The 26,757-nt window shown below is 31.8% G+C and overlaps 1 protein-coding gene across 1 annotated transcript in view; it reads right to left on the bottom strand.

The window, feature by feature from the left end:
* LOC123659398 (protein phosphatase Slingshot-like) overlaps positions 1–11,341 on the bottom strand; it is a 41,715-nt gene extending 30,374 nt beyond the window's left edge. Inside the window, exons 1-2 of the mRNA XM_045594614.1 lie at positions 11,030–11,341; positions 11–127 (exon numbers count right to left, since the gene is read on the bottom strand). Coding sequence (XP_045450570.1) covers positions 11–127; positions 11,030–11,341 — 429 coding nt within the window. The remainder of the gene's footprint in view (positions 1–10; positions 128–11,029) is intronic.
* Positions 11,342–26,757: the final 15,416 nt, after the last annotated feature.

Below are 26,757 nucleotides of genomic sequence, written 5' to 3'. Positions count from 1 at the left end.
CTAAACTTACTGCATGTAATCTTCTAGCTGCATCATGTATAGATAGTATATGAGTTATTTTATATTTGTCCAATTGCACTGGGTCCTTTGAATCTCTATAATTGCCCACATAGAGACCCGGCAACACCTGAAACAAGACACACTTCTTTATAAGAGATTACATAAATAAATTTTATTTAAAAATAATTTTTATTTGTATCATTGCTATTCCATATTTGTACAAATATATTATAATCACATTGGCGTATTCAGTCAAAATAGTATATTCATATTTCATATTCAGACTTTCTATTTCAGGTGTCTACAAACGTAGGCGGTACAAAATCAACAATAAAACTGATATAAATAAACACATATTTGCTACCCAGATCACGTAGAACCCGTGACCGTTAACGGAGCTACAAAATCAATGGTACCCACAGTGCCGACGTTAGGGTAGGGCGAGTGGGGCGACCGACCAAGGCGCTAGATATACAAGGGCGCCACAGTCTATCTGATTTTTGACCCAATCATTTTTTTTTTTTTAAATAAAAGATTGCAACTTACAAGTAGAACTGTATACAAATGTATGAATTGAGTTGTAAATATTATTAACTATACCTGTAACGGATGCTAGTGGGGTGAAGAGTTCTTGTATGCTTAAGCTTTTGAATTTGCAATCGACAATATCTTAATCTAGATTGACAAATTTTGTCAATCTATATTGAGATTTTGTACTGAAAAGTTATGTAATTACATCCAATGCTTTTTTAAATACGGAATTGAATTGCAATCAGGAGGCGCCCTTAAAATCTTGCCCAGGGCGCTGATAGTACTAAAACCGGCACTACGACAACCATTACACTATTACCTAAAAAAACCATTTCATAAATTCGATAGACGAGACGCTTAATAGTGGTCATTAAGCACTTATTCTTTTAAAAAATTGTAATGAAATATTAAAACAGAAATGTATAGGAATAACGTACAACGATTATAAAATACAAAAATATTGTATAGTGCCATACAAGTCCATTAATGTCACAGTGATGAGAGCGGCTTCTAACAGGTGAAGCTGCGAGAGTCGAGTGTGAGTGGTTAAGTGTAGTACGTGCTAATGATGATACGAAAACATTCAGTTTAAATTGTATATACGATGCTGTGATGTTTGGCTTCATTTGAGTTTATTCAAATAATAATTTTATTTTTTATTTTTCACAACATTTCTGTTTGTGATTGAAGTCATTTAAAACCGAGTTAAGGTTTGCCTAATGCCTAATTAATTACAAATTAATAGAAATAGGGCAAAAATACTATTTTTTATTGTTTTAACTGAAGTAGGGCCGATCAGAAAATATCCTGCTCAAAATCTGGAGTAGCCCTCGCTGGGAAGCACCTCGAGCTTACAGAAGATCACTAATAGCACTACTTTCAAGCAGTGTTGTGTTCCTGTGATGAGTAAGATGATCAGATCTCCTGGGGAGATTGGGGTAAGGGTTAGCAACGCGCTTGCAACACTTCTGGTGTTGCAGGTGTCTATAAGTTATGGTAATCGCTTACCATCAGGTGTGCCGTACGCTTGTTTACCGGCCTTGTTTGTATAAAAATAAAAAGTACTTTCTTCCCGATCGAGTTGCTTGGTCAACGATAATTCAAGGACTAATAATCCGATCACAACACACAACACAACTTGACATTTATACTAATTATTAGTTACTTGACATGTTAAAATTATAACGAACCCACCTACACACTTCCATTATTATCATTCCGTGAACTTAAACGCACCCTCGTATTTCGTCATAACGAAAAAAAGGATCGGTGGTGTTTTAGTCAAGGTTGTATTATGCGGGTCTGGCGATGGTAGTATTATAACATATAGTGAATAAATATATTCTATATTATACTTTATATCCATATAAACTAAAAATACAGTGAAATTTTATATTTGTACAACACGGGTATTAAATAAAAACACGTAATAACCCACTTCAAAAAGAAGTAATATTGGAATCAAGAATCAGGAAAAGTTAAAAACAGGTGAAACTCAATTACGTATGAAGAAAATAGAAATAAACTAAAAGCGAACGGTTACAAAAAATGGTTTGTCTGCTTGTTTGTAGATGTAGTTCAACTTATTAAACTTTTACCGTTTAACGACTTTATCAGTGTACACAAGAAGCTAGAAATTGTTCGAATTATCAAGGTTGTTTTTTGTTTGTTAAGCTTGACTTTAATTGGTAGATACATGGGTAGATGTGCGCAATCTGCATTTTTTCCTCGCGTCTAGCTATGTACCGTAATGAGAATATAGTAAAATAATGTCCAAGAGGTCTCGCATTAAATACGAATACAATTTACATATCACGTTTTTTAAAATTGAAAAGTTCTTGATTTTTTTAGGTGGGGCAAAGATAATAATAGGTTGGACACCGCTTTCCTTACCCTCTTTAGCCACACCCAAGTCCCAAGATAAACCCATTTTAATATAAAATAATTTGCTCTTATACACCGCTTAGACGGATATAAAATATTAACTTTATAAGCGACGGAACGACGCGCGAATTTACACCCACGTAAACTTTTATGATTGTTACTCTGGTTCTGGAAATCATGTTTCAAAGCCTGTACGGTTTTACAGCTGTTTAGAGTAATAGCTGTTAGAGTTAGAGGAGTCGGCAGGGAGCACCGGCGACGGTGCGAGCGCAGCGGCGACGAATTGGATTGTCATCCACGACGCCGAGCCGTGGTGGTGAGAACATTACTATTTTTTTATCCGCGACGCCAAGCGTCCCTAGTTTTATATATTTTTTAAATTTATATACAAGAATATACGATACGAAGAAATACAATCAACTTCATTTACCAGCATCGAGTACCAGTTTTCCCTAACCACTGCGGCACAGGGCACTGGCCCCAACAACAGCCTACTAGCTTTCCAATAAATAGGTTTTTTACTCATCGACATAATCATCATTTCAGCCTATTGCAGTCCACTGCTGGACATAGGCCTCCCCAAGTTCGCGCCTAATATTCCGATTTTTCTTCTCATCTAGCTTCTACCAGAAATCTTACGTAGATACTAATACAATAAGAATTAGGTTTAGGTTAGTAGGTTGGCAGACCAGTACATCAGCGCGTTTAATGAGTAAAACGATCAAGACAATAAGTAATAAAATGGTACATTTACAATGTTAGCGAGATAATTACGTCCGTTTTATGCCTAATAGGCTCACTTCCACGAGCAGTAATATAAATTGTTCCGCTCGTGACAAACAATACAATATAACGTGTTTTGAATAGCTACTTTTCATACTATTAAAAATATTGAAATTTAAAATATTGTAGCTTTCTATACACCACTCGTAATATAAAGTTTTTCAATATTGTAAAATGTTTAAAAATACAATACTATACAGTGGAATTGATAACAATATAGTCGAGTATATTCATTGATGTAATACATCAATAAGTATATTATATGAATACACTAGCTTTCCGCCGTAACGTGAGTCCCACTAAAATAAAGCCTACATGGAATCTCTATGCCAGTTAGTGATTAGTACGTAACATTGTCCTAGTGTAAGCATTTTTAGTCTGTCCAGTAGTTTTTGAGTTTTTCTATAACAAACATACAATTAAATATTTTCTTTTTATAGTATTAATATAAATAGTATATTATCGTGAAGTATAATCTCTATGTATCAGATGTATTACATACTAGCTGACCCGGCGAACTTCGTATCGCCTAACAGTCGATTCTTTAATTTTTTATTTTTTTAAGTTAATAAGTCAACAATTACATTATGTCAAAAATTAAAAATTATAAAACTCACAAAATTCTTTTAATAGTCACTAAAAAATCACAATGAAATTTTTTTTTTTTTTTAGAAATTTTCTCTCCGTAAGAACCATCCTCGTACTTCAAGGAATATTTTAAAAAAAGAATTAGCGAAATCGGTCCAAACGTTCTCGAGTTTTGCGCTTAGCAACACATTCAGCGACTCATTTTTATATTATAGACTATTTCCAGATGGTTGCAGATGTTATTCCGTAAGTTCATCGTTCATAAGTATAATCTTGTTCAAATTTTTAATTATTATTAAAATACTATTTATTACTTACTCATATTCAAATACATTTATTAACATTTAGTGGGTGACACTTGATGTTATTAATACAATTTTCAAATATTAATTCATAAAAGAAATTTAGTAAAATAATTTTTGTTTTTTATGAGATAGAAAATTGGCCTAGTTAGGAATTAAGTAGTTATTTACTCTATGTAGTGTCTAATTATATACAAAATTAATGAACTTATTAATGCAGATTATAAGTAAATTTATTTATATATTAGATTAAATTGATCTTTGACTTCAGAATTTTACTTATTTTAAATGAAATATCACAACATAGAAAAAGATTTTCTTATTTAAACTATACTCTACCATTTTTAAAATATATTCATTTTTTATTACTTCTTATATAACTTCACACCAAAAATGAGAAATATTAAATCATTTTCATCTCGTGTATGTGTTGTAACTTTTAATGTGGGTATATTTCGGTCCATGTATTATCCATCTGTCGCCTCGATAGTAATAGCATATAATATCAGCAAACTACAAACTTTGTTATTCATAGAATTTTATATAAATTTCTGTACGACCTTCAAAGATGATTATAATATTTATTATATATTATTATATCCAAGCTAGCTGTGCCTCGCGGTTTATCCGCATAATTCCCTATCCCGTAGGAATGGTGGATAAAATATAGCCTATGTGTTATTCTGGATGTCCAGCTGTCTATGTAGCAAGCTTCATTCACTCATTCATTATCCCGCCATCGGTCAGCTTTTTAAATTCTAAGGTGGTAGTAGAACTGTATAATCCCATGGTCGCCTCTTACGACACCCACGGGAAGAAAGGGGGTGGCTATATTGTTTACTGCCGTAACCACACAGCAGGTAATATATAATAATAAGCTTAATTTCAATGAGTTTATTAGTGTTTTCGTGAAATGTAGCAAACATCCATTTATCGTCACAAACTATTGCATTTAAAATGTTAGTAGGACAGCATTCATAAATTAAGTCGAGACAAACTTTCTCATTACTGACTTTGAAGGCTATATTATTACATAAAACGTCTTTACGTGCAGAACGTTCATGCTACGTGTTATTCAAAGCTGCAATGCAGTAATGTTATAGGTTACAATTTAAACTTCTTAAAAACTTACTTGACGTAGAAAAATGACTTTGGTTACAAAATTTTAATTCTAATACAATAAAAAAGTACACTCTCTTTTAAATCTTTGAGAGCTGTAACATGTGCAACATATAACTGTAACATTGTTTTCGATTCATTGGTAAAAGTGTAATTGATAAAAATAAATATGATTTTATGATACTTTGTGTTGATAAATGTAATATTGACATGCGTTGCGTGACTACCGCCCTGAAATGAAGATACTAGTCATTATGACAAAGTCCAAACAGGGATGGAATATTTTTGGTGTTAAGGAAATTGATATCGCGTAACAAAATTAAAATGAACATGAATCGTCAGATAATAAGGCATACTAAAACATGTTTTATCCTAAAACAGTATATTTTTATGTTTTATACATTCTTTAAGTAGATAATTAGGTATGCATGTATGACCTTTATTTTATTATCATCAGAGACAAAGTGAAGTGAAATTTAGATATTTTCAAAGTTTACATTAATTTCATTTCGGGTAATTGGATTTTGATAACAATTTAAATACGAATCTTGTAACATTAAAAATGAACGAAACAACGTGCTGATTGATAATTGAGTTTTCTCGCAAACGAAAAAAACCGACTTCAATTATATCGAACACTAATACAACGTACTGTAGACGAAAAAATAGTCCAGTAAATACGCATGATTAAAGATAACTTAAAAAGTTCTTTTCAGATCTAAATAAAGCAGAGGCAAGCAATACCTTTCGATTAAAAAAAGAATCATCGAAATCGGTCTACCCAGTAAAAAGTGATTAAGTAGCATGCAAATAATTGTGTTTGCAGACAAATGAAAAAAAAAACCGACTTCAATTACATCGAAAAGTAATACAACGTAGATCGACGAAAAAATAGTCAAGTAACTACGCGTTATGAAAGATTACTCAAAAAGTAGTTATCAGATCTCGATAAAATTTATATGTGACCACATGACAAATATCAGCTTTCGATTAAATTAAAAATTATTAAAATCGGTACACTCAGTAAAAAGTTATTGCGGATTTTCAAGAAGTTCCCTCGATTTCTCTGGGATCCCATCATCAGATCCTAGTTTCCTTATCATGGTACCAAACTAAAGATATCCCCTTTCCAACAAAAAAAGAATTATCAAAATCGGTACACCCAGTAAAAAGTTATTGCGGATTTTCGAGAGTTTCCCTCGATTTCTCTGGGATCCCATCATCAGAGCCTGGTTTCCTTATCATGGTACCAAACTAGAGATATTCCCTTTCCAACAAAAAAAGAATTATCAAAATCGGTACATCCAGTAGAAAGTTATACGGTATAATACAACGTAGGTCGACGAAAAAAGCGTCAAGTGAAAACGCATTATTAGATATAGCTCGAAAAGTAGTTGTTAGATCTCAAATAAATTTAAATGGGACCAATTGACACACACCACCTTTCGATGAAAAGAAAATTTGTCGAAATCGCTCCACCGAGTCAAAAGTTCTAATGTAACATACATTAAAAAAAAAAAAAAAAAATACAGTCGAATTGAGAACCTCCTCCTTTTTTTGAAGTCGGTTAAAAAATCCAATCGAATTGAGAACATGCTCCTTTTTTTAAAGTCGGTAAAAAATAACTTTAGTGTTATTCGTTTTGAATAACCGAATTGAACAAATTATAGCACGACGCTGCGACCATTCACTTGTATGTTCAAATAATAAATATAAATATACATATACGAAGCGATTATATCTTAAAATTACTATCAGGATATATTTAAAGTCATCACTAATTGATGATTCCGATAATCACAAAAAATCACGCTTTGGTCTTATCAGTCAAGAGTATTATATACAGTAAATACACGGTTAATTTAACTGCAAAAGTATTTTTATCTTAAAAACAATGGAGTATTAATATTTTGATACCTGTTAGTAACTATTATACTTAAATAAATAAATAAATAGCAATATATAGTTTTCTGTTTCAGTACGATATAAAAAAATATAAATAATTATTAAAATCAACATTTACGAGCGTAATCATTATTTTGTTCGCAACAAAAAACACTAAGTACCATTGTCATTCAATAATACTTCTTTTAAAAATTTCTACTTATAAGCATTTTGAAGATGAAAGAGAAATGTTGTATTGGAATTGACGACAAAATAAGCTTAGGAAGGAAGATGACAATGATACGACACGCAAGTGATCTTTAAAATTAAGCTTGCTTCTGTACTTTTTTATAATAATGTTATAAAAATATGTTCGAGTAAATATGTATTAGATTATAATGAAATAATGCGTAGCTGACTTTCATAACTACAGCTTTAATTACAGCTTATTAAAATTCGCTGTAGTTTTGATAACTGTTTCATAATTAAAAAAATCAGTTGCGTATGTATTGAACGATGTAAAAATATGTTTCATACTCAAATTGTAGTAGCTCATTTTTATAATCGCGTGTGAGTCTCGCGTTTCGCCTCGTGTAGCGAACTTTCGCCATTTTAATGTATTTATTGCATATTAATTTAATTAGAAACTTACAGCAAAAACTCATTAAGAGTACTTTTTAATTTTTATATTTTAAAACAATATATACAACATACGAATGTTTGTCATAGGTATTGTAGCTTTTTGTCACAATCGACTTAGGATAACCAAAACTTTGTCGTCTACTAATGTTATAAATATAAATTATCAAATCAGAAAGTTTTTATGAAGATTTTATGTGTTAGAAAGTATATCATTTAGTGATGTTATTATTAAAGAATATGAATATTCAACATAATATATATCAGCTAAAAAACATCAAATTACAACTCCTAGTAACGGTATGGAAAATAAATGAAGCAAATGTCTACAGCGAAATTCACAAGGGACGTCTAGTTTACCACAAAAAATGTTTTTTTGTAAAAAGTACAACAAAGATGTATATCTACAATAGCGTTGTCTAAATAATGTAAATCAGACGTGAACGATGTAACTTTATAAATAAAAACTCTGCAATAAGTGTTACGATATATATACATCATCACTACTTTATTAAGCTACATCATGAGTTATGAGTCTCTACAATTCCATGACATTAGCTAAGTCGACACCGCCGATAAGCGTGTGAAACCCTCCTATTCGTTCACATATCTTAAACGCCGTATCTAAATCTAGTCTATCAAAATTTAGATCTAACCCGTTTGATACAAAATAAAAATAAAACTATCCTACATTAAGGCAAGCGTTCTAGAAAAACCAAAACGTATTCAGATTAAACTCGAGCAATCGATCTCGTAGAAGGTGATAATTTATCAGTCCAGTCTAGTCTAGTCTATCCTGACAACAACATTGACTATATGTTCGTTAACAGCGACAAAACATTTACATCAAACACCAATGAAAATCTTGCAAATCATGAGCAGGTTGCGATAATACATTACCATCTTTGATTCTCCATAAAAATTAAGACAAAATTCGAAACAATAATTTTAGCATCGTAAAAATTTACACTCATCATTTTTCCCTAACCCACCAAAAGAAGTATAACTTCAAAAATTGTGGATAGATAAAATATAAAGTTCATAAAGACAAGTAAAATTTCAAGTGACTATATCAATTAGAGGGTATTTTATATTGTATACGTGGTAGCGTTACCTTGTACGAAATTTTAATGAAAAAGTAACTGTCAATAGGATTCATGGATTTATTTGTAGATTGATTATACTCTGCTCTAAATTTATTATTCACGATTGGTAGTGATAAAAAACCATTAAAATTTATGTTTAGTATATAATTATGTATGTTCGCATTATCGGGGAAGGGTCATGTAAACACTAAACGTTAAATAGAAAATGAGCCACGCCTTGACTTTGCTCGTATACGAACAAATTTTTTGTAACATTATTGTCAGTGTACATACATTATATACAGTTGAATCAATTGTTGTAATCGCGCACTAAGAGTACTCTTTTCCTGCTGTCTTGTCGGGAACAATAGCGTTCTTAAGCAATGTACGTATAATATTTATGTACTGTACAACGTAATATATTAACGACACATTCGCAATTTCGCACATATATACAAAACATTTTAAAGTTTATGATGGCGTAAATATTTGCTAACTTACATTGAAGAATAATATTTTTATGAAAAACTGCTTCACATTCAACATAGTTTTATAACTTCAGCATAAATTAAAATGCTTATTTTGTGCTTAAAACTTGTCGGTAAGTAATAAAGGGTAAAAGATACGCGATTATTTAAAAAAATATTATAGTATGTTAGTATGCCCATAAATGAGATAAAACGGCGATTTCATTCTTCTTTTTTTTATTATTATTTTGTCACTAGACAAATATTTATTCTATAAATGAAATGAAAATAATATATATTATATAACTATATTTAAAAAACCAAAAGCTTGGCTAAAAAATCTTGGCTATAATTAATTCAATAACGAATTTTTTTTTTTTTTTTGTTATTTAAAAATGCACCTACGAGTTTAAAGAATAAATTTAATACCTACCGACAGTACGAAGCCTGTATTTCTACGCAAACGCGGGGTTGTCTATTATTGTCCTGGCACTAATACTGGGTTGGCAGGTATAAACAAGTATATTATATAGGGTAATGGCACCAGTGGTCAGCCTCATAACAACTTTTTGAAGTTTGGAAAGCTGGCATTTTTACAGGATTCGTCGGATAATGAAACGTAGTACATGATTGGATTAATTGTTTATTATAGTTTTTAAACAACATATGTCAAAAACAACCTGTCTCTTTATAAAATATATATATAAATTCAAACAAAATATGGCACTTTTTGCCAGTGGTCAGCCTCTAAAATCCAGTAATCAGCCTTGATGAACCCAGTGTTCAGCCCTTATAACTATGAATAAGCATGAGAACAAAATAAGTATTATTTATATCAAAATCAACAATATTATTTATGTCTCTCTTATTTCTTACAGCTAAATTATCAGAACAAAAAAAAAATCTCACCTAACCGAAATATTATTGCAAGTAAACAATCACAGTACTTATTTGTGTTCTTATTTTCTAGAACTTAATGATTAAAACATCAATATTTATATAAAAGATAATCAACGACATTAGTATCTATGCATACTTATATACTATGTAAATATTTCTTTTAGGTTTAATACGCATAACACGAAAGAGAAAAAGGTCACTAGCAAATCTACTAATAGTACCTAGTAAAATCTATTTACAATCAAATAATCACAGCCATAATCTTCCTATTTTTATATGTCTCAACTCTCTTATATATCAAGGAAGATATCTATCTTGTACTCATATCTATCTCATCATCCGAACTGTTACTAGTAATTAAGATATTCATTATTTCCCTGTACCCTATACACTTAGATTTTTACCACACTTTTTTTTATTTTCTTTGGATAGGGTTTCGTCAGTAGGAACTGAATCACTATCTGATGAAATGAGGCTTAACAGATGAAAGATCTATTTTCCTTTTCCTTGTTCACTTTTTATTTACTTTACTAGTGCTCACGCTTACTTTTTGACTTCGTTTGGCTGCTATTTTTTCTGCTTGTTCTTTTTTTATCATTTCCCGTTTTAATTTTCTTTCTTAGATAGAGCAATAACTTTACCAGTTTTGGAGCAAATCATAAAACTTGTCTCATCACCATTAAATATTCTCATAGGATCATCCAGTATATCCAAAGCATCGTGTTTTTTTAAGAACTCTGTCAAGTCTTGAAACCACTTGCTTATATATTCTTCTGTTATTACTGCTCGCCCTTAGAAATCTTCGAAAAAAGGATTTAAGCCATTTTTTTCTTGGTCTGTCATTTACGAAAGGATTAGGTCTTCCATCGGCCTTTACTATTGCTTCGACCGTATTTAATAAATTGTCAGTCTTTAAAGGAAACCCACATTTTGTTAATTTTGGACACAAATCCACCAGTGCAGCTTCTTCTGCTTTATTTAAAATGGAATCTGGACCCATTTTTCTTGGGCCTTCTGGGACACGTAGATGGAGCCAATCTTGTAGTGTGCCTCCAAGAATTCCAAACGTTCTACTAGCCTCTCTTATCAGCATTCCGTTTCGTATGGCTTCGATGGTGGAAGAGAGCTTCTCTGGAGGATAAGTTTGTCTTGGCGGCATTTTGGGCTAAAAAAATCTTCTCAGTTACTGAAATACAAACTACCTAAATATATTTTATAACTATTTGAGGCAAAACTAAAATATAGTTTATCGGGGCTGAATACTGAATCAGCAACACCTAGTGGCCAGCCGCGTAAAAATAAAATGTTTAATGCGGCTGACCACTGGGTTTTTTGTGGAATATGAAAGAACATGCCTTACTAAATTTGAAAATTTTAATTTAACGGTTCTAATGACGCCTTTTCTCGCAATTTTAAAAATAATTCAAGAACCCAGTGAACAGCCCCGGGGGGCCGACTACTGGATCTTTTATAAAAAAGTAGTACCCAATTGTCAGCCCCTACAATATTTACGTAAATCAGCGATATTTTTATTCAAATTTAATATAATTCAATACATGAAGTAATACACAATGTCAAATTGCATAAAAGACTATCACATTTAATAATAAAACATGTTTTTTCTAACCCTTTAAGAGAACACCACGCGAAGTAAAAAATATGGCGGACATGACACTATTGCTCTTTTCAACCGCCGTCACCTGTAAGAACGAGTTTAATTCTCCCCCGTGATCCCCTAACGCACCTATCGTGTGACATATTATTCAATGAGGAATCAAAGTTTCTATTTAGGTACACGTGATTCGTTTATTCTAATTGTAGCAATATTTATGACCAATAAACGACGCAAAAGGCTGACCACTGGTTCCTGGCTGGCCACTGGTGCTGTTACCCTATATATATATTGGTTCTGCCACAAGGACAACGAGACTACTGACGCAAAGTCCTGGTTGGCCTCTTCTTTTTTTCCTGTCCTTGTGTTCTCTATTTTTTTTTTCATATTTCATTATTGTGTTATTATTATCTTATACTTCTTCATTTTTATAAAAATATAAACATTATTATATTTATGGCCAGTAAACAAGTTTTCTTTCTTTCCAAAAGTAACAAATACACTGGCCTAGAAAAAGTGACGCGAGTCGTAACTCTAAAATGTAATAGTGCCGTTCTTAAACGCTCCATCAATAAAAAGTGTTTGATCACGTCAAAGTGATCGAAGTCGTATAGTCAGGGGAAAGTTTTGTTAATATTGCCTTACTTTGTGTTTTACTTTAATAGGTTTTTATTTAATTATCTTTTCTTAGTTATGATTCTCAATTTTAAAAGCAATTATTTTCGTTGTACCCTATGAATATGTTATTGTGTGCGGCGAGCAGGTGGTGAATAAATATATGTATATATATTAATATATAATATAGTATAGTCCTTGAAAATTTAGTTTTCATTTTCATCTAAGTGTCCCATGTATGACACGTCAGTTTATACTTATATGGTTCTGTGTGTTGTATCAATTAGTTTGTGCGTGTAAAAATTGTGTAACGCTTTCAGTTGAAAATGTTCGAATTACAAAATTTTACTACTAATCTACTATTACACTACCTACATTTTCAACGCTAACATACCGAAAAGTATATGAATTTAAATTCGAGCGTTAATATTAACAACACTACTTTCTTTTGAATTATCAATATTGTAGTTATAAGTATAGAATACAATACTAAGCCTTGTTATATTATTTTAATCAAATAATAAAACAGAAAACCTTGAAAAAAAGCTAAGAAATGAAAAAATACTAAGAAGATTACTGGTATAAGCAAAAAGTAATCTCTTTTATAAAATAAATACCATTTTAAAGGTAGGTGTGGTATGCTACAATTATAACATCGTGTAATAAAATAACATTTTTAATGTTCATGGCTTATAAAAAGATTCTCTTTGCTAGCTGATTCTTTTTTTTTTTTTTTTTATAAATATTTACACAATACACACACGGTCGTCTGTTCCTAAAGTAAACAACTTAATGCTTGTGTTATAGGTACTACGTAGAATTTACGTAGAAAATAAACGTTAAAATTACTTAGCTGTAATTACAGTTATATATGACTTTATTTAATTCCCGTGGTGTTTCATATTATGATAGTATCATCTTCGTTCTTTATAAAATACTAGTCATCCTTCGCAGCTTCTCATCACTCATCACTTCAGCCTGATACAGTCCACTGTTGGACATAGGCCTTCACAAGTTCGTGCCAAAAATGGCGTGAACTCATGTGTTTTGCCCATAGTCACCACGCTTCGCAGCTTCAACTGTTTTTTAATTATTATGGCATAGAAAACAGAAAAAGTCTGAAACGTCTTAAGATCACAAACAAGATCAATTTATCTTTCTTTTGTGATGTTTGTTCTCTATTTAAAACGCAAAACGGTGAATGAGAAACTTCACACCCTATTCCTCGCTTCCCCCTAAACATCCGTATGCATTCAGATACTCCAATTTTATTTATTCGTATAGGATGATACGCAGAAATTTAACCTGAACCATTTGGACACGATCACTATACTTATCATAAAACGGATTTCAAATGACTGTTACATATTCAAGTTGTGATCTGATAAGAAGATCTACATGGGAATCAAAGTGCAACTTTGAGTCTATCAATACACCTAGATCCTGTGATACTTATTGTAACGGAATATACAAAAACTAGTTATATTGATAATTTAAATTTTCTGTAAAAGTAATACTTTTACTAAAGAAGTTTTACTTTAGTCGTGTGAGCTAAAGCACGCTCGTTTTTTTTTTTAATTTTTTTATTAATACTTTGTATAATAGCCCAAGAGCCCGTGAGGGCCAGACCTTACTCATTTTATAAAAGCTGGAAGTTTCTCAACGCATGCTCCCAACACAATTTGAAACAATGGCGAAATATGAAGTTAAAAATCATAGTCTCTTTGGCAGATACCAGGTAGCAAAGGCGTACAATGTGGCCACTAACTTACGTCATTTCCTAATGCGTAATTTTTTATATTCTGTTCGAAATAATATTAGATATCACGTTAACTAGTACCCTACACTTTTGTAACTTAACTTACGTCATAGTATAAAACTGAAGTTCATACAGTCACTTGGGTAGCTATTACAGGATATTTCTTCAGTAGTTGGTCAATTTTGATAGCTCCAATCCCGACCTAGACAAGAGGTAGGCCGTGGGTGCGAGTGCGAAGTAACATTGTTAGTTAACAAGTTAATATGCCTTTGATACCCTGGTATCTGCCAAAATACTTCATATTTGGCCATTGCTTCTATCGGTGTAAGGAGCATGCGCTGAGAAATTTTGCTTTTATGAAATTACGAAAGTCTGGCGCTCCTTGGCTTTTGATCTATAAGGTTTATATGTAGAATGAATATGTCTGTGTAAGAACTTTTGTGTCTAATATTTTGCGAAATAGGACAAATTCTGTTAAGTCAGTTTTAATAAAAATTAAACATTTTTAAAAATGAACTAGAAAACAACGAGTCAAACAAGATATTTTGTATTTGATTTGATGTTACAATAGTAGTAAAGTCTCACACAACAGTAAAAAAAATATTTTGCTTAAAATGAGCAACATAATATAAAGCTAGCAATTGTTAAACTTTAATCTCAAGTTTCTTTGTTCCCCTTACCGGATAAGTAACGGTCATGAATCAACAATAATGCTTATACCAGAAAAGACCCTATTGTTAAACGAAAACTAGTTCTATTTTATTGGCGGGCACAATGCCTTTTCTTGTTATCCATTGAAACCTTACATTGAAAAATCTTTATTTTCATTTAGTGTCACATGAAAAAATCTGTAATTTTAAATCAATTTTTATGTTACTAATCGACTTCAAAAAAGAAGGAGGTTACTCAATTTGACCGTATATATCATATTTTTTTATGTATGTTTGGGGATAACTTCGTCGTTTATGAACCAATTTTGATAATAATTTTTTTGTTAGAAAGGAGATATAGATAAGGAAAGCAGGATCTGATGGTGGATTCCCAGGGAAATCGGGGGAAACCCTCGAAAATCATAGTTACGACTAGCGCGTTTGTTAATTTTTTTCGTGTACTTACGTTGTATTACATGTCAATGTAATTGAAGTCGGTTTTTTTTCGTTTGCTAGCAAACACAATGATTTCTTAGTACCTAAATATAGCTCGAAAACAATCAATAAAATCAAATTTTCATCAATCAATTGATAGTCTTCTAACGAAAACAATCAATTTTTATATAATAATAAATCTCTGTATTAATAATATTTTATAAAGCTGTAAGCTTTTAATTTTATTGGTATAAAAATTAACAAAGAAAAACTACATAATCATGCCATTTACGTTACTAAGAGCTAGTATTTTAGATAAAAATGGTCTTAGATCATGTTGCAAGATGAACTTTCTAGTTTTTCCCGAGAATTTTTTTATGTCATTCTTTGATCTACGACATTTTTCTCCGTTTCCGTTTTATATTTCCTATGGGATATCACTCGATCACATCGCTAATCTATTTTTCCCCGCTGTTCCTTTTTCTATAACCTGTCCAATTCCATTTCAATTTTTGATGTAACAGTTTGGGTTAATCTTTGGGATATCGTATCAGTGAACTTTTCATAGTGCACCCATATCACTAACTTAATTTTGCCCCGTACAGTCTGGTGACTAAAACTGAAACGCCTTGTGCCAGGTTGTCGTGATCGTATAGGCAATCTATCTTATTGTGTCCCATTATGGTGTAGCTAGTAATGTGCCTGTAGCCAATATCCGGGCGGTCGCAAGTCATCCAACGTACCGCCACTAAAAAAATGTGCATAATTGCATAAACAGTCTTTTAAATTAAATATCTTTTTAAACTTAATTTACTCGTACTTCACTCTGAGTTTTGTTACATTTTTGGATGCTGAGCTTCGTCTTTGATATAAACAAAATTACATTAATATAATGATTTAAGTTTCTTTTTTAATTTTGAAGTTTACTTGACAAATCATTATTTGTGATTTGAATATAATACAATATAAGTCCGGGATCATTAATGATCAATCAGCAAAGAAATGCTTTTTTGAATGAAAGTAGGTAAACGTAAAGAGGGACAATTACGTTTTATAGAAAATAAAGTTATTTAAACTATAAGAAATATATTTAAGCTTGTTGTTCTGTTACAAATAGAAAGACGAAAATAAAAATTCTTGTCGGACTTGTGATAAATATACCAGTTTTCTTGTAGAACATTATTTTATTTGGACGAAAAACACACTAACCTATAACGTGATACGAGACATTTTGTGACATATACTTTTCTTAAACCAGTGTAATTTTGCGATTATTATAATGTAACACGAAAGTCAATCAAAATAAAAATCAAAAACAGTTTTATTGACATGAACACTTTCGAATCGTCATTTTACAAATTAAAACTTTAAAAATAAATTATTATTTTTGTAAAAATAAAGCTACCACTGATTCGGAATGTAGATTCGGCAGAAGAATCGGCAGGACACTCCGCAGTTACTCTTTTGAAAAATAATATATAAACTGTGTTTTAGTACAAAATTTGTAACATGTTGCATATAATTGTGTTTGCTCGCAAACGAAAAAAAACCGACTTCAATTTCATCGACGAGTAATACAACGTAGATCGACGAAAAAATAGTCAAGTAACTACGCGTTATCAAAGATTACTCAAAAAGTACTAGATCGTTCAATAAGTCCCGAGACTAACCTGGAAATGGCGCATATATTAAAAATTCTTTTGATTTTTAAAAAGTACTGGCTATCAATACAAGAATATGTGTCAAATTTTTAAAAATGGAACAATAAAATTATTGATTTTGAAACATTTAAGTGACGCTACGGTTGTAATTTCGATACAATGGAAAAAAAACGAGTTTCGCGTGTTGATAAAACATTGTTTTTTAATGGGAAAAAATGCCGTTGAAGCACAGCAATGGCTTATAAAATGTTAATATGTTATGCAGGATCAGCTCCCTCTAAAGCAACCATTTGTCGGTAGTATGCCGACTTCAAACGCGGTCGCATGGACACCAATGATGGGGAACGCTCAGGTCGTCCAAATGAAGCAGTGACTCAACAAAATATTAACCAAGTCCTCAAAATCGTATTGGAAGATCGGAAGGTAAAAGTGCGAGAGATAGCCGAGATAGTGAAGATTTCAGCTGGTAGTGTTTTCACTATTTTACATAAAAATTTGGCCATGAAAAAGCTTTTTTCTAAGTGGGTGCCGCGTTTGCTTACAACTAATCAAAAGGAACAACGTATCAATGATTCAGAGCGATGTTTGGCGCTGATGAATCATAATAAAAAGGATTTTTTACGTCGGTATGTAACAATGGATGAAACCTGGATATACCATTTCACTCCGGAATTCAATCGGCAGGCAGCGGAGTGGAGAGCGGCTGGTGAAAGCCGCCCGAAGCGTCCAAAGACTCAGAAATCGGCCAGTAAGGTTATAGCGTCTATATTTTGGGATGCGCATGGAATACTTTTCATCGACTACCTTGAAAAGGGGCAAAATATAAATAGTGACTATTACATGTGCTTATTGGAGCGATTGAAGTACGAAATTGCGGATAAACGGCCTCATATGAACAAAAAGAAAGTGGTGTTTCACCAGGACAACGCGCCTTGTCACAAGTCCTTGAGAACGATGGCCAAAATTAATGAATTGGGCTTCGAATTGCTTCTTCATCCCCCTTATTCGCCAGACTTGGCCCCCAGCGATTACTGGCTATTTGCAGACCTCAAAAAAATGCTTCAGGGTAAGAAATTTGACTCAAATAGTGAAGTTATCGCAGCAACGGAGGCTTATTTTGAAGCCAAAGACAAATCGTTCTACACACATGGGATAGAAAAGTTAGAAAAGCGTTGGAGGGACTGTATCGCTCTTGGAGGAGACTATGTTGATGAATAAAAATTAATTTTATAAAAAAGACCTTTTTTTAGTACTTAGTCTCGGGACTTATTGAACCACGTGTTAGTTATCAGATCTCTAGAAAATTTATATGTGACCACATGACCGCATTATTGCGGATTTTCGAGAGTTTCTCACGATTTCTTTGGGATCCCATCATCAGATCCTGGTTTCCTTATCATGGTACCAAACTAGAAATATCCCCTTTCCAACAAAAAAAGAATTATCAAAATCGGTACATCCAGTAGAAAGTTATAAGGTTATAATACAACGTAGGTCAACGAAAAAAGCGTCAAGTAAAAACGCATTATTAGATATAACTCGAAAAGTAGTTGTTAGATCTCAAATGAATATAAATGGAACCAAATGACACACACCACCTTTCGATTAAAAGAAAATTTTTTGAAATCACTGAAGTAACATACATAAAAAAAAAAAAAAAAATACAGTCGAATTGAGAACCTCCTCCTTTTTTGGAAGTCGGTTAAAAATACAGGGTCACTAAGTCCAAACATCTTTATCAACTATGTAATCCTGCACCGAATAATACGCTTTATCTATTAATTTTTTATTCATATTAAACGTTAAATTTATGTTGAAACAATTCCAAAATTGTTTGGGGGATTTTATTATACATGCGAATACCATAAGCCAGAAAGGAGACGTTTACTTTGCGCAGTCGGAAACTTGGAGTTATAATTTTGTTATTCCTTCTGGTTTTTACAATGCTATTATTACTATTTATTTCAAAACACTGAATATTCTGGTGAATATACATAATATTATTATAAATATATTGCGACGCAATTTTTAATATGTTTTTGAAAACATTCCGTAGGGAGGCTCGAGCTCCAAAATCGTAAATGTCGCGATTAGCCCTTTTTAGCAAGATAATAATCTGTAGCATTACCCTACAATAACAGGCCGTAAGACATAATACTATGGAAATAGCTCAAATATATTAAACGTGCAGTAGCAACGTCGTCGGTCAGTTGTCGTACTTTTCTAACTGCGAATGCTGCGGAGCTAAGTCTACCATTCTAGTATGACAAATGGGAATTCCACTGAAGTTTTGAGTCCAAATATATCCCTAAGATAACTGTAGTATCATTGACAATAAGTCTCTCGTTATTTATTATAAAATTATAATTTGGATGATTAACATTAAATAACAGAAACACAACGCACTTGGTTTTTTTTGGCGTTCAAACCAAGTTGTTTGTCCAAATTTCAAACCAATCTTAAATTCGCGACAATGAACTGTTCACGTCATCATAATTTACTTTTTTCCTATCAACTTTAAATATAAGAGATGTGTCATCTGCAAGTAGCACTATATCACAAATATACTTAACATAAAATGGTACATAATTTATATATATTAAAAAAAGAAACGGACTCGACCTCGGAATCGATCCCTTTGGAATGCCCATTTTTAGCACAGATCCAGAAGACTTCGTTCCGTTTATCTTTACTAAGAACGCTATACTATTCTCATAGTTAACGATTTTAAATATTTTTTGTTTTTCTTCAAATTATATGTAGTACTAATCACCTTCGTGCATTAATTTCTCGGCAAGTTATTACAGTATTACATTAAGTAATTGTCTTTTTCTTAGATAAATGTAAAAAAAAATCAATTGCTAGTGATTTTTATTTAAGTTGGAAGAATAAACGGTTCATTTAGGTGTTATCTCTTGCGTTTGTAATCTCGCTATTTCACTGAACCAATGGTCTCTAAAAATATTGCGTTTGTAGTTAGCTCAATGATGCTTCGAGTGCTCTCAACTACTGTTTTCTGATGGCACGTAATTATTACGTCTTTCGTATTCTGGTTATTGAAGTCTTCTTACGAGTTGTTCTACTAAGTTTAATTCAAATTGTTGACCTTGTTGTTATCAGCCAGCCGATCCTAATACGAAATATAAATAAATATTTTCAAGTTCTTCGTCCCATTATCTTACCAAAGTTATTTAATTGAATTTAAAGGCTCTGACTATTATTTAAATGAAATACTATGATCTAATAAACTAAAACAATACATACTAATATTTTTATTCTAAATTTACTATTTATTTAACCATATCAATTTGTGTTTAGGTACTTAACGGATATTTTCTTATTTTTTTATTGTTTACTTTTTTTACTATTATTTTTTTACTTTTTTTAAAAACGCTTTTTGTATTTGTGAATAATTTTGCATGCACATTGATATTAAGTCTGTAATATGAAAAAAGCAAGAAATAAAAGGCTTTTTTATTTTTTTTTATTTTTTAAAGGCTCTGATATAAATTGAAATTTAAATATTAAATAAGGCATATGTAATAATTAATAAATAATAAAAATTGTATACTAACAAGATTAGAAAAAAGTCAAATAAATTAACAGATATTACTAACTATTATTAATTCAAAGTAATGCGCGAACAATCACTTCGTGTAAGAGTTTTTATATGTATTTTATTTTTATATGCAATTTGAAAGGAGCTTTGTGATGTAGTGTTGAACCGAATTCGAAAAAGTAAGTGATTATCATTCGACCGTATTTTTTGTGTGTGTTACCTCAGAACTTTTTATTGGGTTGGAGTAATAAATCCTCTATAAATATTAAAATATAGTAACGGTACCAGTTGAGCTAAATAACTAAGAAACCTCTGTGCCCATCTACATTTCAATCTGCCACGTCACTATATTTTACGAACAGTGAATCAGATTAACTTATAATTTTTTTACAGAACATTTATTACTACAACCAATAAAACGATAAATAATATAAAAAGAAATAAAATCCTTACAAACGAAAATACCTCTTAAGTTAACACAAAAATGTCTTTTCACAATAAACTATATTTCGTCGACTTATTTTGCTAACAATTCAGTTGCTAAACATTACAGTGTTATAAAGAACCTTTCATTTGATAGTATGAGTAGTACTTGGTCGATTTGCACTTAAATAATGCGGTCGATTTGTGCACTTTTAATGTTATTACGAATCACGCTAAGTACATTAATGTTGGAGTAAATTGAAAATAATCTAGTTACTATTTATTTTATATTGCACGTGTGTGTATGTTGATTTAATTGTAATAGTTTGAGAAGTTATAGGAACTTGTTTTTCGTTTTAGTAGAAACGTAACAATTTAAAATATCTTCAAAATAAATGCATTATTTGACCGAGGCTTTGAAAACTCTGCGGTTACCTCCCTTTGACAACTCAAGTTCCGTTCCAATGTGTCAATGTGTCCATTTATCCAGATAGTTTATTAGGTATAGGCTAAAGTAAATGATTTTTATTTTAAATATATACTCTTATCCAATCACCTAACAATATACATTACAGTTTGTCACACAATGACTGTTATATTTGACGACGCGTTGGCGAAATGGTCACTGCACTGATTTGTAGCTGTTGCGGGTTCTATCCCGCACATGTCAAACATTTGTATAGGCCACACAGATTTTTGCCGTGGTTTGGGCGTTTGTGCTTGTGTATCGTGTGTGGTTCCAGACCCCCGACACAGGAGTTAATCCTAGTGGGGGCTGTTGAGTGTCAGACCTTTATTTATTTATTTCTTTATGTGACAAAAATCAGTGAAAAAATTAATATGGGTTTTATAAAATGGTTTTGGCAATATTGGACATTTTATTTAATTTTTTCTAAAATAATCGTTTTTGTCAGTTTTGTAGTTTCTATGCAATGATACCACAAAGTAATAATGCACTGGTATGATTTAAAGATAGTAATCTTTGTGAATTTACAATTTTAATAAGTATTTTTGGGATGCATCAAAATTTCCAACTTTTTCAAAAAATTCCAAGTACCGTCGAACAAAAAGCAAAATATAAAAAAAAAACAATTCTTATCACCTTTAACAATTAAAGCCTAGTTCCTAATTTTACTAGTAACGATATTTAGCTAACACGGCAATTTGTAACAGTTACATTAAAAATGCGACACAAGTAGATTTGTAAAGGACTTTATACCAACAGCAAAACTTCCTATTTTTTTATATGTTGTATATATTGTATTGTAATTTCAAAGAGAATCAAGAAACAAAACCAATGTATAAATTAAATTTTTTATAAACCTTAAACGTGTTTGTAATTTTTGGGTTTAACGACCTGACATATTAACCTGAACAATGTAAAACAGTAAGGAACAATTTTAAGTAGGTAGCAATTTGATTAATGACATGTGCGTGACCCACTAAAATATTTTATTTCTCGTATTTTTATAAGAAAACCTTAAGAATGGAAATTGATTCTACAAATTACTCATCGTAAAAATTTAATTTTTTAAGATAAAAATGCTGTTTTATTTAATTTAAACAATAAAATAGCGATGTAATCGTAAAAATCGATATTTTTTGTGTTTAATGGAACTAAACATGACTAAAATAGATTATGGATTGTTAAAACAAAATAATTCCAAATAACATTATATTACACGCGAATCATCAGCTGGATAATTTAGAATTTGAATTAAATAATCTCAAAATGAAGCACATTTTATTAAATATGGCTCATACTATTCCGCATTTACGTATATTTTAGTTGTATTCCTATTTTTATTCTTAACCTATAAACTATTTAAATGTTTAAGAAATCGTCAAGGTAAAGATAGATATTGTATACAAATATTTAACCAGTGTCATAATAAAAAGTCATCGAAACATAGTCCTAAAATTAAAAATTCAATTGAGATGACTGATATATCTGAAAGAAGAAGAAGATAGTAAATCGGTAAAATCATTACCAAATTGTAACAATTATAAAAACCTTATAAATCTGTAAGCAAGGTTCACTGAGGTTCCTCTGTACGAAACCTTAATACCTAACTAATTTATGTTTTATTTTATTTTCCAAGATGTATTTTGTTAATAATATGAAATGAATTAATTACTATAAAATTTTAATTTCTATGTCATGCTATTTTATTATTTCTACTATATTATTTTTCAATGTAACTTACTAAAACCTAAATCTTTTGTAAAACGACTTGTTTTACTTATTTAATAAATGTTATATTATAATCAGTTAATAAATGTAATTGCAACATTTTACTATTTCGCTAAGCATACTATGTTATTTGCAAAATTCATTATTTTTGTTTGATTTTCTAATTTTACTATTTCCTAAAAAAAAAAAACTAGCTTCGCGCCTGTTATATCCCACAGCTGGGCATAGGCCTCTTTTCCAATGTAGAAGAAGGATCAGAGCTTAATCCACTACGCTAATACAATGCGGGTTGGCGGATATATTCAATAATAAAATTAAAAATTAAAAAAAAAGTGAATTTGTATATTTTTTTTTTTTTAATATAACATAAGTCAGACAAAACATATTTAAATAAAGAACGAGTGATAATATTACGGTAAAACTGTATTTACATTGTAATAGCCGTGCTGCAAAGTTCGATCTACGGGCTTTGACGCTACGAGCTACGACAGATCGTTGAAGCTACGTTAACGTTACGTAACTTGACGCGCTCACCGCAGAATTTGCCAAAAATGCACTTTTAGTTAAATTGAATTAAACTTACCTTATTCATGCCATTCCCCATTTTTAAATTTTAAGATTTACTATTATAATATATTAAACCTCTTCAAAAATTTTCAACAACCGATTCTCAACATTTAACATATTTCATAAAATAAAATTGACATTTAAACATTTCTAATATAAATATTCTCGCTAAATTGCAAGCTGTCAAGCCGTCAACATCGCGTCACTATGGCTACATTGTTGACGCCGGTCGTCACGCGAATTCATCGATGTCTTAATTAAAAATCTTAAATGTAATTCGATAAATTATAATCACGCGAATAAACAGGGGCAGATGATTTTAGCTAACGTGTTTGTTTTGCACACGGCTTTGTGTTATCGATCGTAATTCTTTCGCAATGAAATAAAATAAGGCGCGTTAACACCAAGTTGCAGACACGTGCATCAGCTAAAGCTGGCGACGCGCCACTGCCAGGCAGTCGAGCTCGGCGTCATTGCGTCTATAATGTTCAAAGGGATGTTATACCGTAAATTATATCGATATCGATGTTATTCCACACCTCGAAGTTATTTTACTAAAAAAAAATATTATATTTTCATATGTGTACTTACTTGAAAGTTACATTAGTGGACTTATGACTACGAGCATTTTAGCATTGTAATATAGCTTAAGAATTTTATTGTATAAATAATGATACAGTTTTAAGTAAGTATTTAAAATACTCAGTTTCTAAAATACATAGAACTTTAAAAAAATATATTTTTACGTTTAAATTTTGTATTAAATTGAATACGTTTCTGAAACCAATTTTTGTGTTATAATTACTTTTTAACCGACTCCAAAAAGGGAGGAGGGTACTTAATTCAACCGTATGTCCCAACACTCAACGTTGACACGACCGAAGTTGAGTTTTGGGACATACTGTACATGTCGGCGCAAGACACTGCGATGTCAAAAACCGGTTTCTACGAGTCGCTTCTACTTTATTAGCGAAATTCTCGATATGATGATTTTTATTTTTAGATTGATTGATTGATTGATTTTTATTTATAGAATTTCGCTCTGGCGGGTACATCGTTCCATAGCTTAATTGGCTAGAGCGCCGACACGGTCAGTCCGAAACGCGGGTTCGAATCCCGCTGGAGCGGTCAATTTTTGATATGATATTCAAAAAATGTTTAGAATCCCTAATGTGTGGGTAACACAAAAATAAAATCGTACATATTAAGAATAGCAAGGTGTCGTCTCTTGTCAAAGATTTTCATTGTAATATGAAACTTTGAATAGTTACGGGTCTCTGTAAAGAACTCACTATAGACGGCGCCACGGTTCGCTTAAACCGGAAATAAAAATCATCATATCAAGAATTTCGCTCTGGCGGGTACATCGTTCCATAGCTTAATTGGCTAGAGAGCCGACACGGTCAGTCGGAGACGCGGGTTCGAATCCCGCTGGAGCGGTCAATTTTTGATATATATTCAAAAAAATGTTTATAAATGTTAGTTTAAAGCATCGCTTATAATTTTGTTATTGCATTCAGCCTGTAACACCCCACTGCTGGGCATAGGCCACTTTCTCCATGTAGGAGAAGGATTGGAGCTTAATCCATCACACTACTTCACTGCAGGTTAGGGGATATTTTCCCTACTATGAGCAACGAACGCTATCATGTGTTTATGATAACAACTGGGACCGACGGTTTAACATGCTCTGCGAAACACGATAGGGAGACCCACAAAGACAGACATCGAAACCGGAAACAAAGATTTGTACAAATTCTAAGATCCATCCCGAGCGGGAATCGAACCCGCAAACCATCGGTATTTTAGGCAACTACTCACACCAATACACCAGAGCGGTTGAATTATATATATATATAAGATTTTTCACTGAATTCACAATAAAATATAGCCCATGTCACTCCTGAATAGTGTAGCTTTCTGTTATAATGAAAGAATTTTTAAATATTAAATATTTTTTAATTTTTGTTATAATTACGAAGATTACCCCCTAAAAACAAACAAAATTAAAAACTTTATCTCTTTATAATATTAGTATAGATAAGTGTGCGAAATTTCATACTCCTTCGTCCGCACAATTTTCGTTAAAAGGGGTACAAAGTTTTTGCTTCACCTATTAATATACTAAATACTTAAAACACGACTTAACAAATTGACTCGAATTTATAGCAAACATATCAATATTACTATTGCATGCCAACATATTATTCAATAAGTGATACGCTGACTGAGTTGGGGCGCTCCGAGACGCTTGCGTCCGCACACACCCCACCGCGAACAGCGGCTGGGAGTGCTTCATGACCGTACAGCGCGGAGCGCATATACCACATGCCCCTAATGTCGCAGGGTTATCTATTTTATTATTTAGTAAATGGTAGTAGTGAAGCATGAGGGCACACTTCCGCCTTAGTTCAAGTGTGTCCAAGCCCACCGTACCATTTACATAAAGAGAGGGATACAAATAAGGATAGTAACCATATAGTTTAAAGAATAAATAACGGGCAAACTTTTTTTGCACTCGCTTTACTAAGGTTGTATAAAGCTTTTCGTGTGGATTCCAAATTAACACATTGTATTCCATTGTAGACAAGTTCTTCTACTCTAGACAAGGCTTCGCCGTCGACGATGTACGTGTGAGAGATTGGGGAACGGGACCGAGTATACGTTACAATTTTACATTTAGATATATCAAATGCTAATTGATTCTCTGGTACAGGCACAGACGTTATGTATGTCATTTTGAAGCGCATCGCAATCAGTATTGCCTTCAATAGCTATAAATAAATTTAGGTCGTCAGCGAACATCAGACATTGGGTTATTTTGAGTACTTCTGGAAGGTCATTAATCATAATGAGAAATTGGGTAGGTCCTAAAGTACTACCCTGGCTTACACCAGAAAGTACAAAGTATGGATCAGACCGAAAAAACCCAAGTTGGACATATTGAACGCGGTTAGTGAAATAATTTGCAAAATACTTAATTAATAAAACACTTCATTAATTGTGTAAACGCGATATTACATTGCACAATTCGTGTTTACGCCTGTTTGTTACACCATATAACACAGATTTTCGTGAGGCTCAAAAATAGATGAAATAT

The sequence above is a fragment of the Melitaea cinxia genome, chromosome 14 (assembly GCF_905220565.1).
Source record: "Melitaea cinxia chromosome 14, ilMelCinx1.1, whole genome shotgun sequence".
NCBI lineage: Eukaryota > Metazoa > Arthropoda > Insecta > Lepidoptera > Nymphalidae > Melitaea > Melitaea cinxia.
Note: the sequence above shows the minus strand (reverse complement) of the source record. Positions and strands in the feature narration are given on the sequence as shown.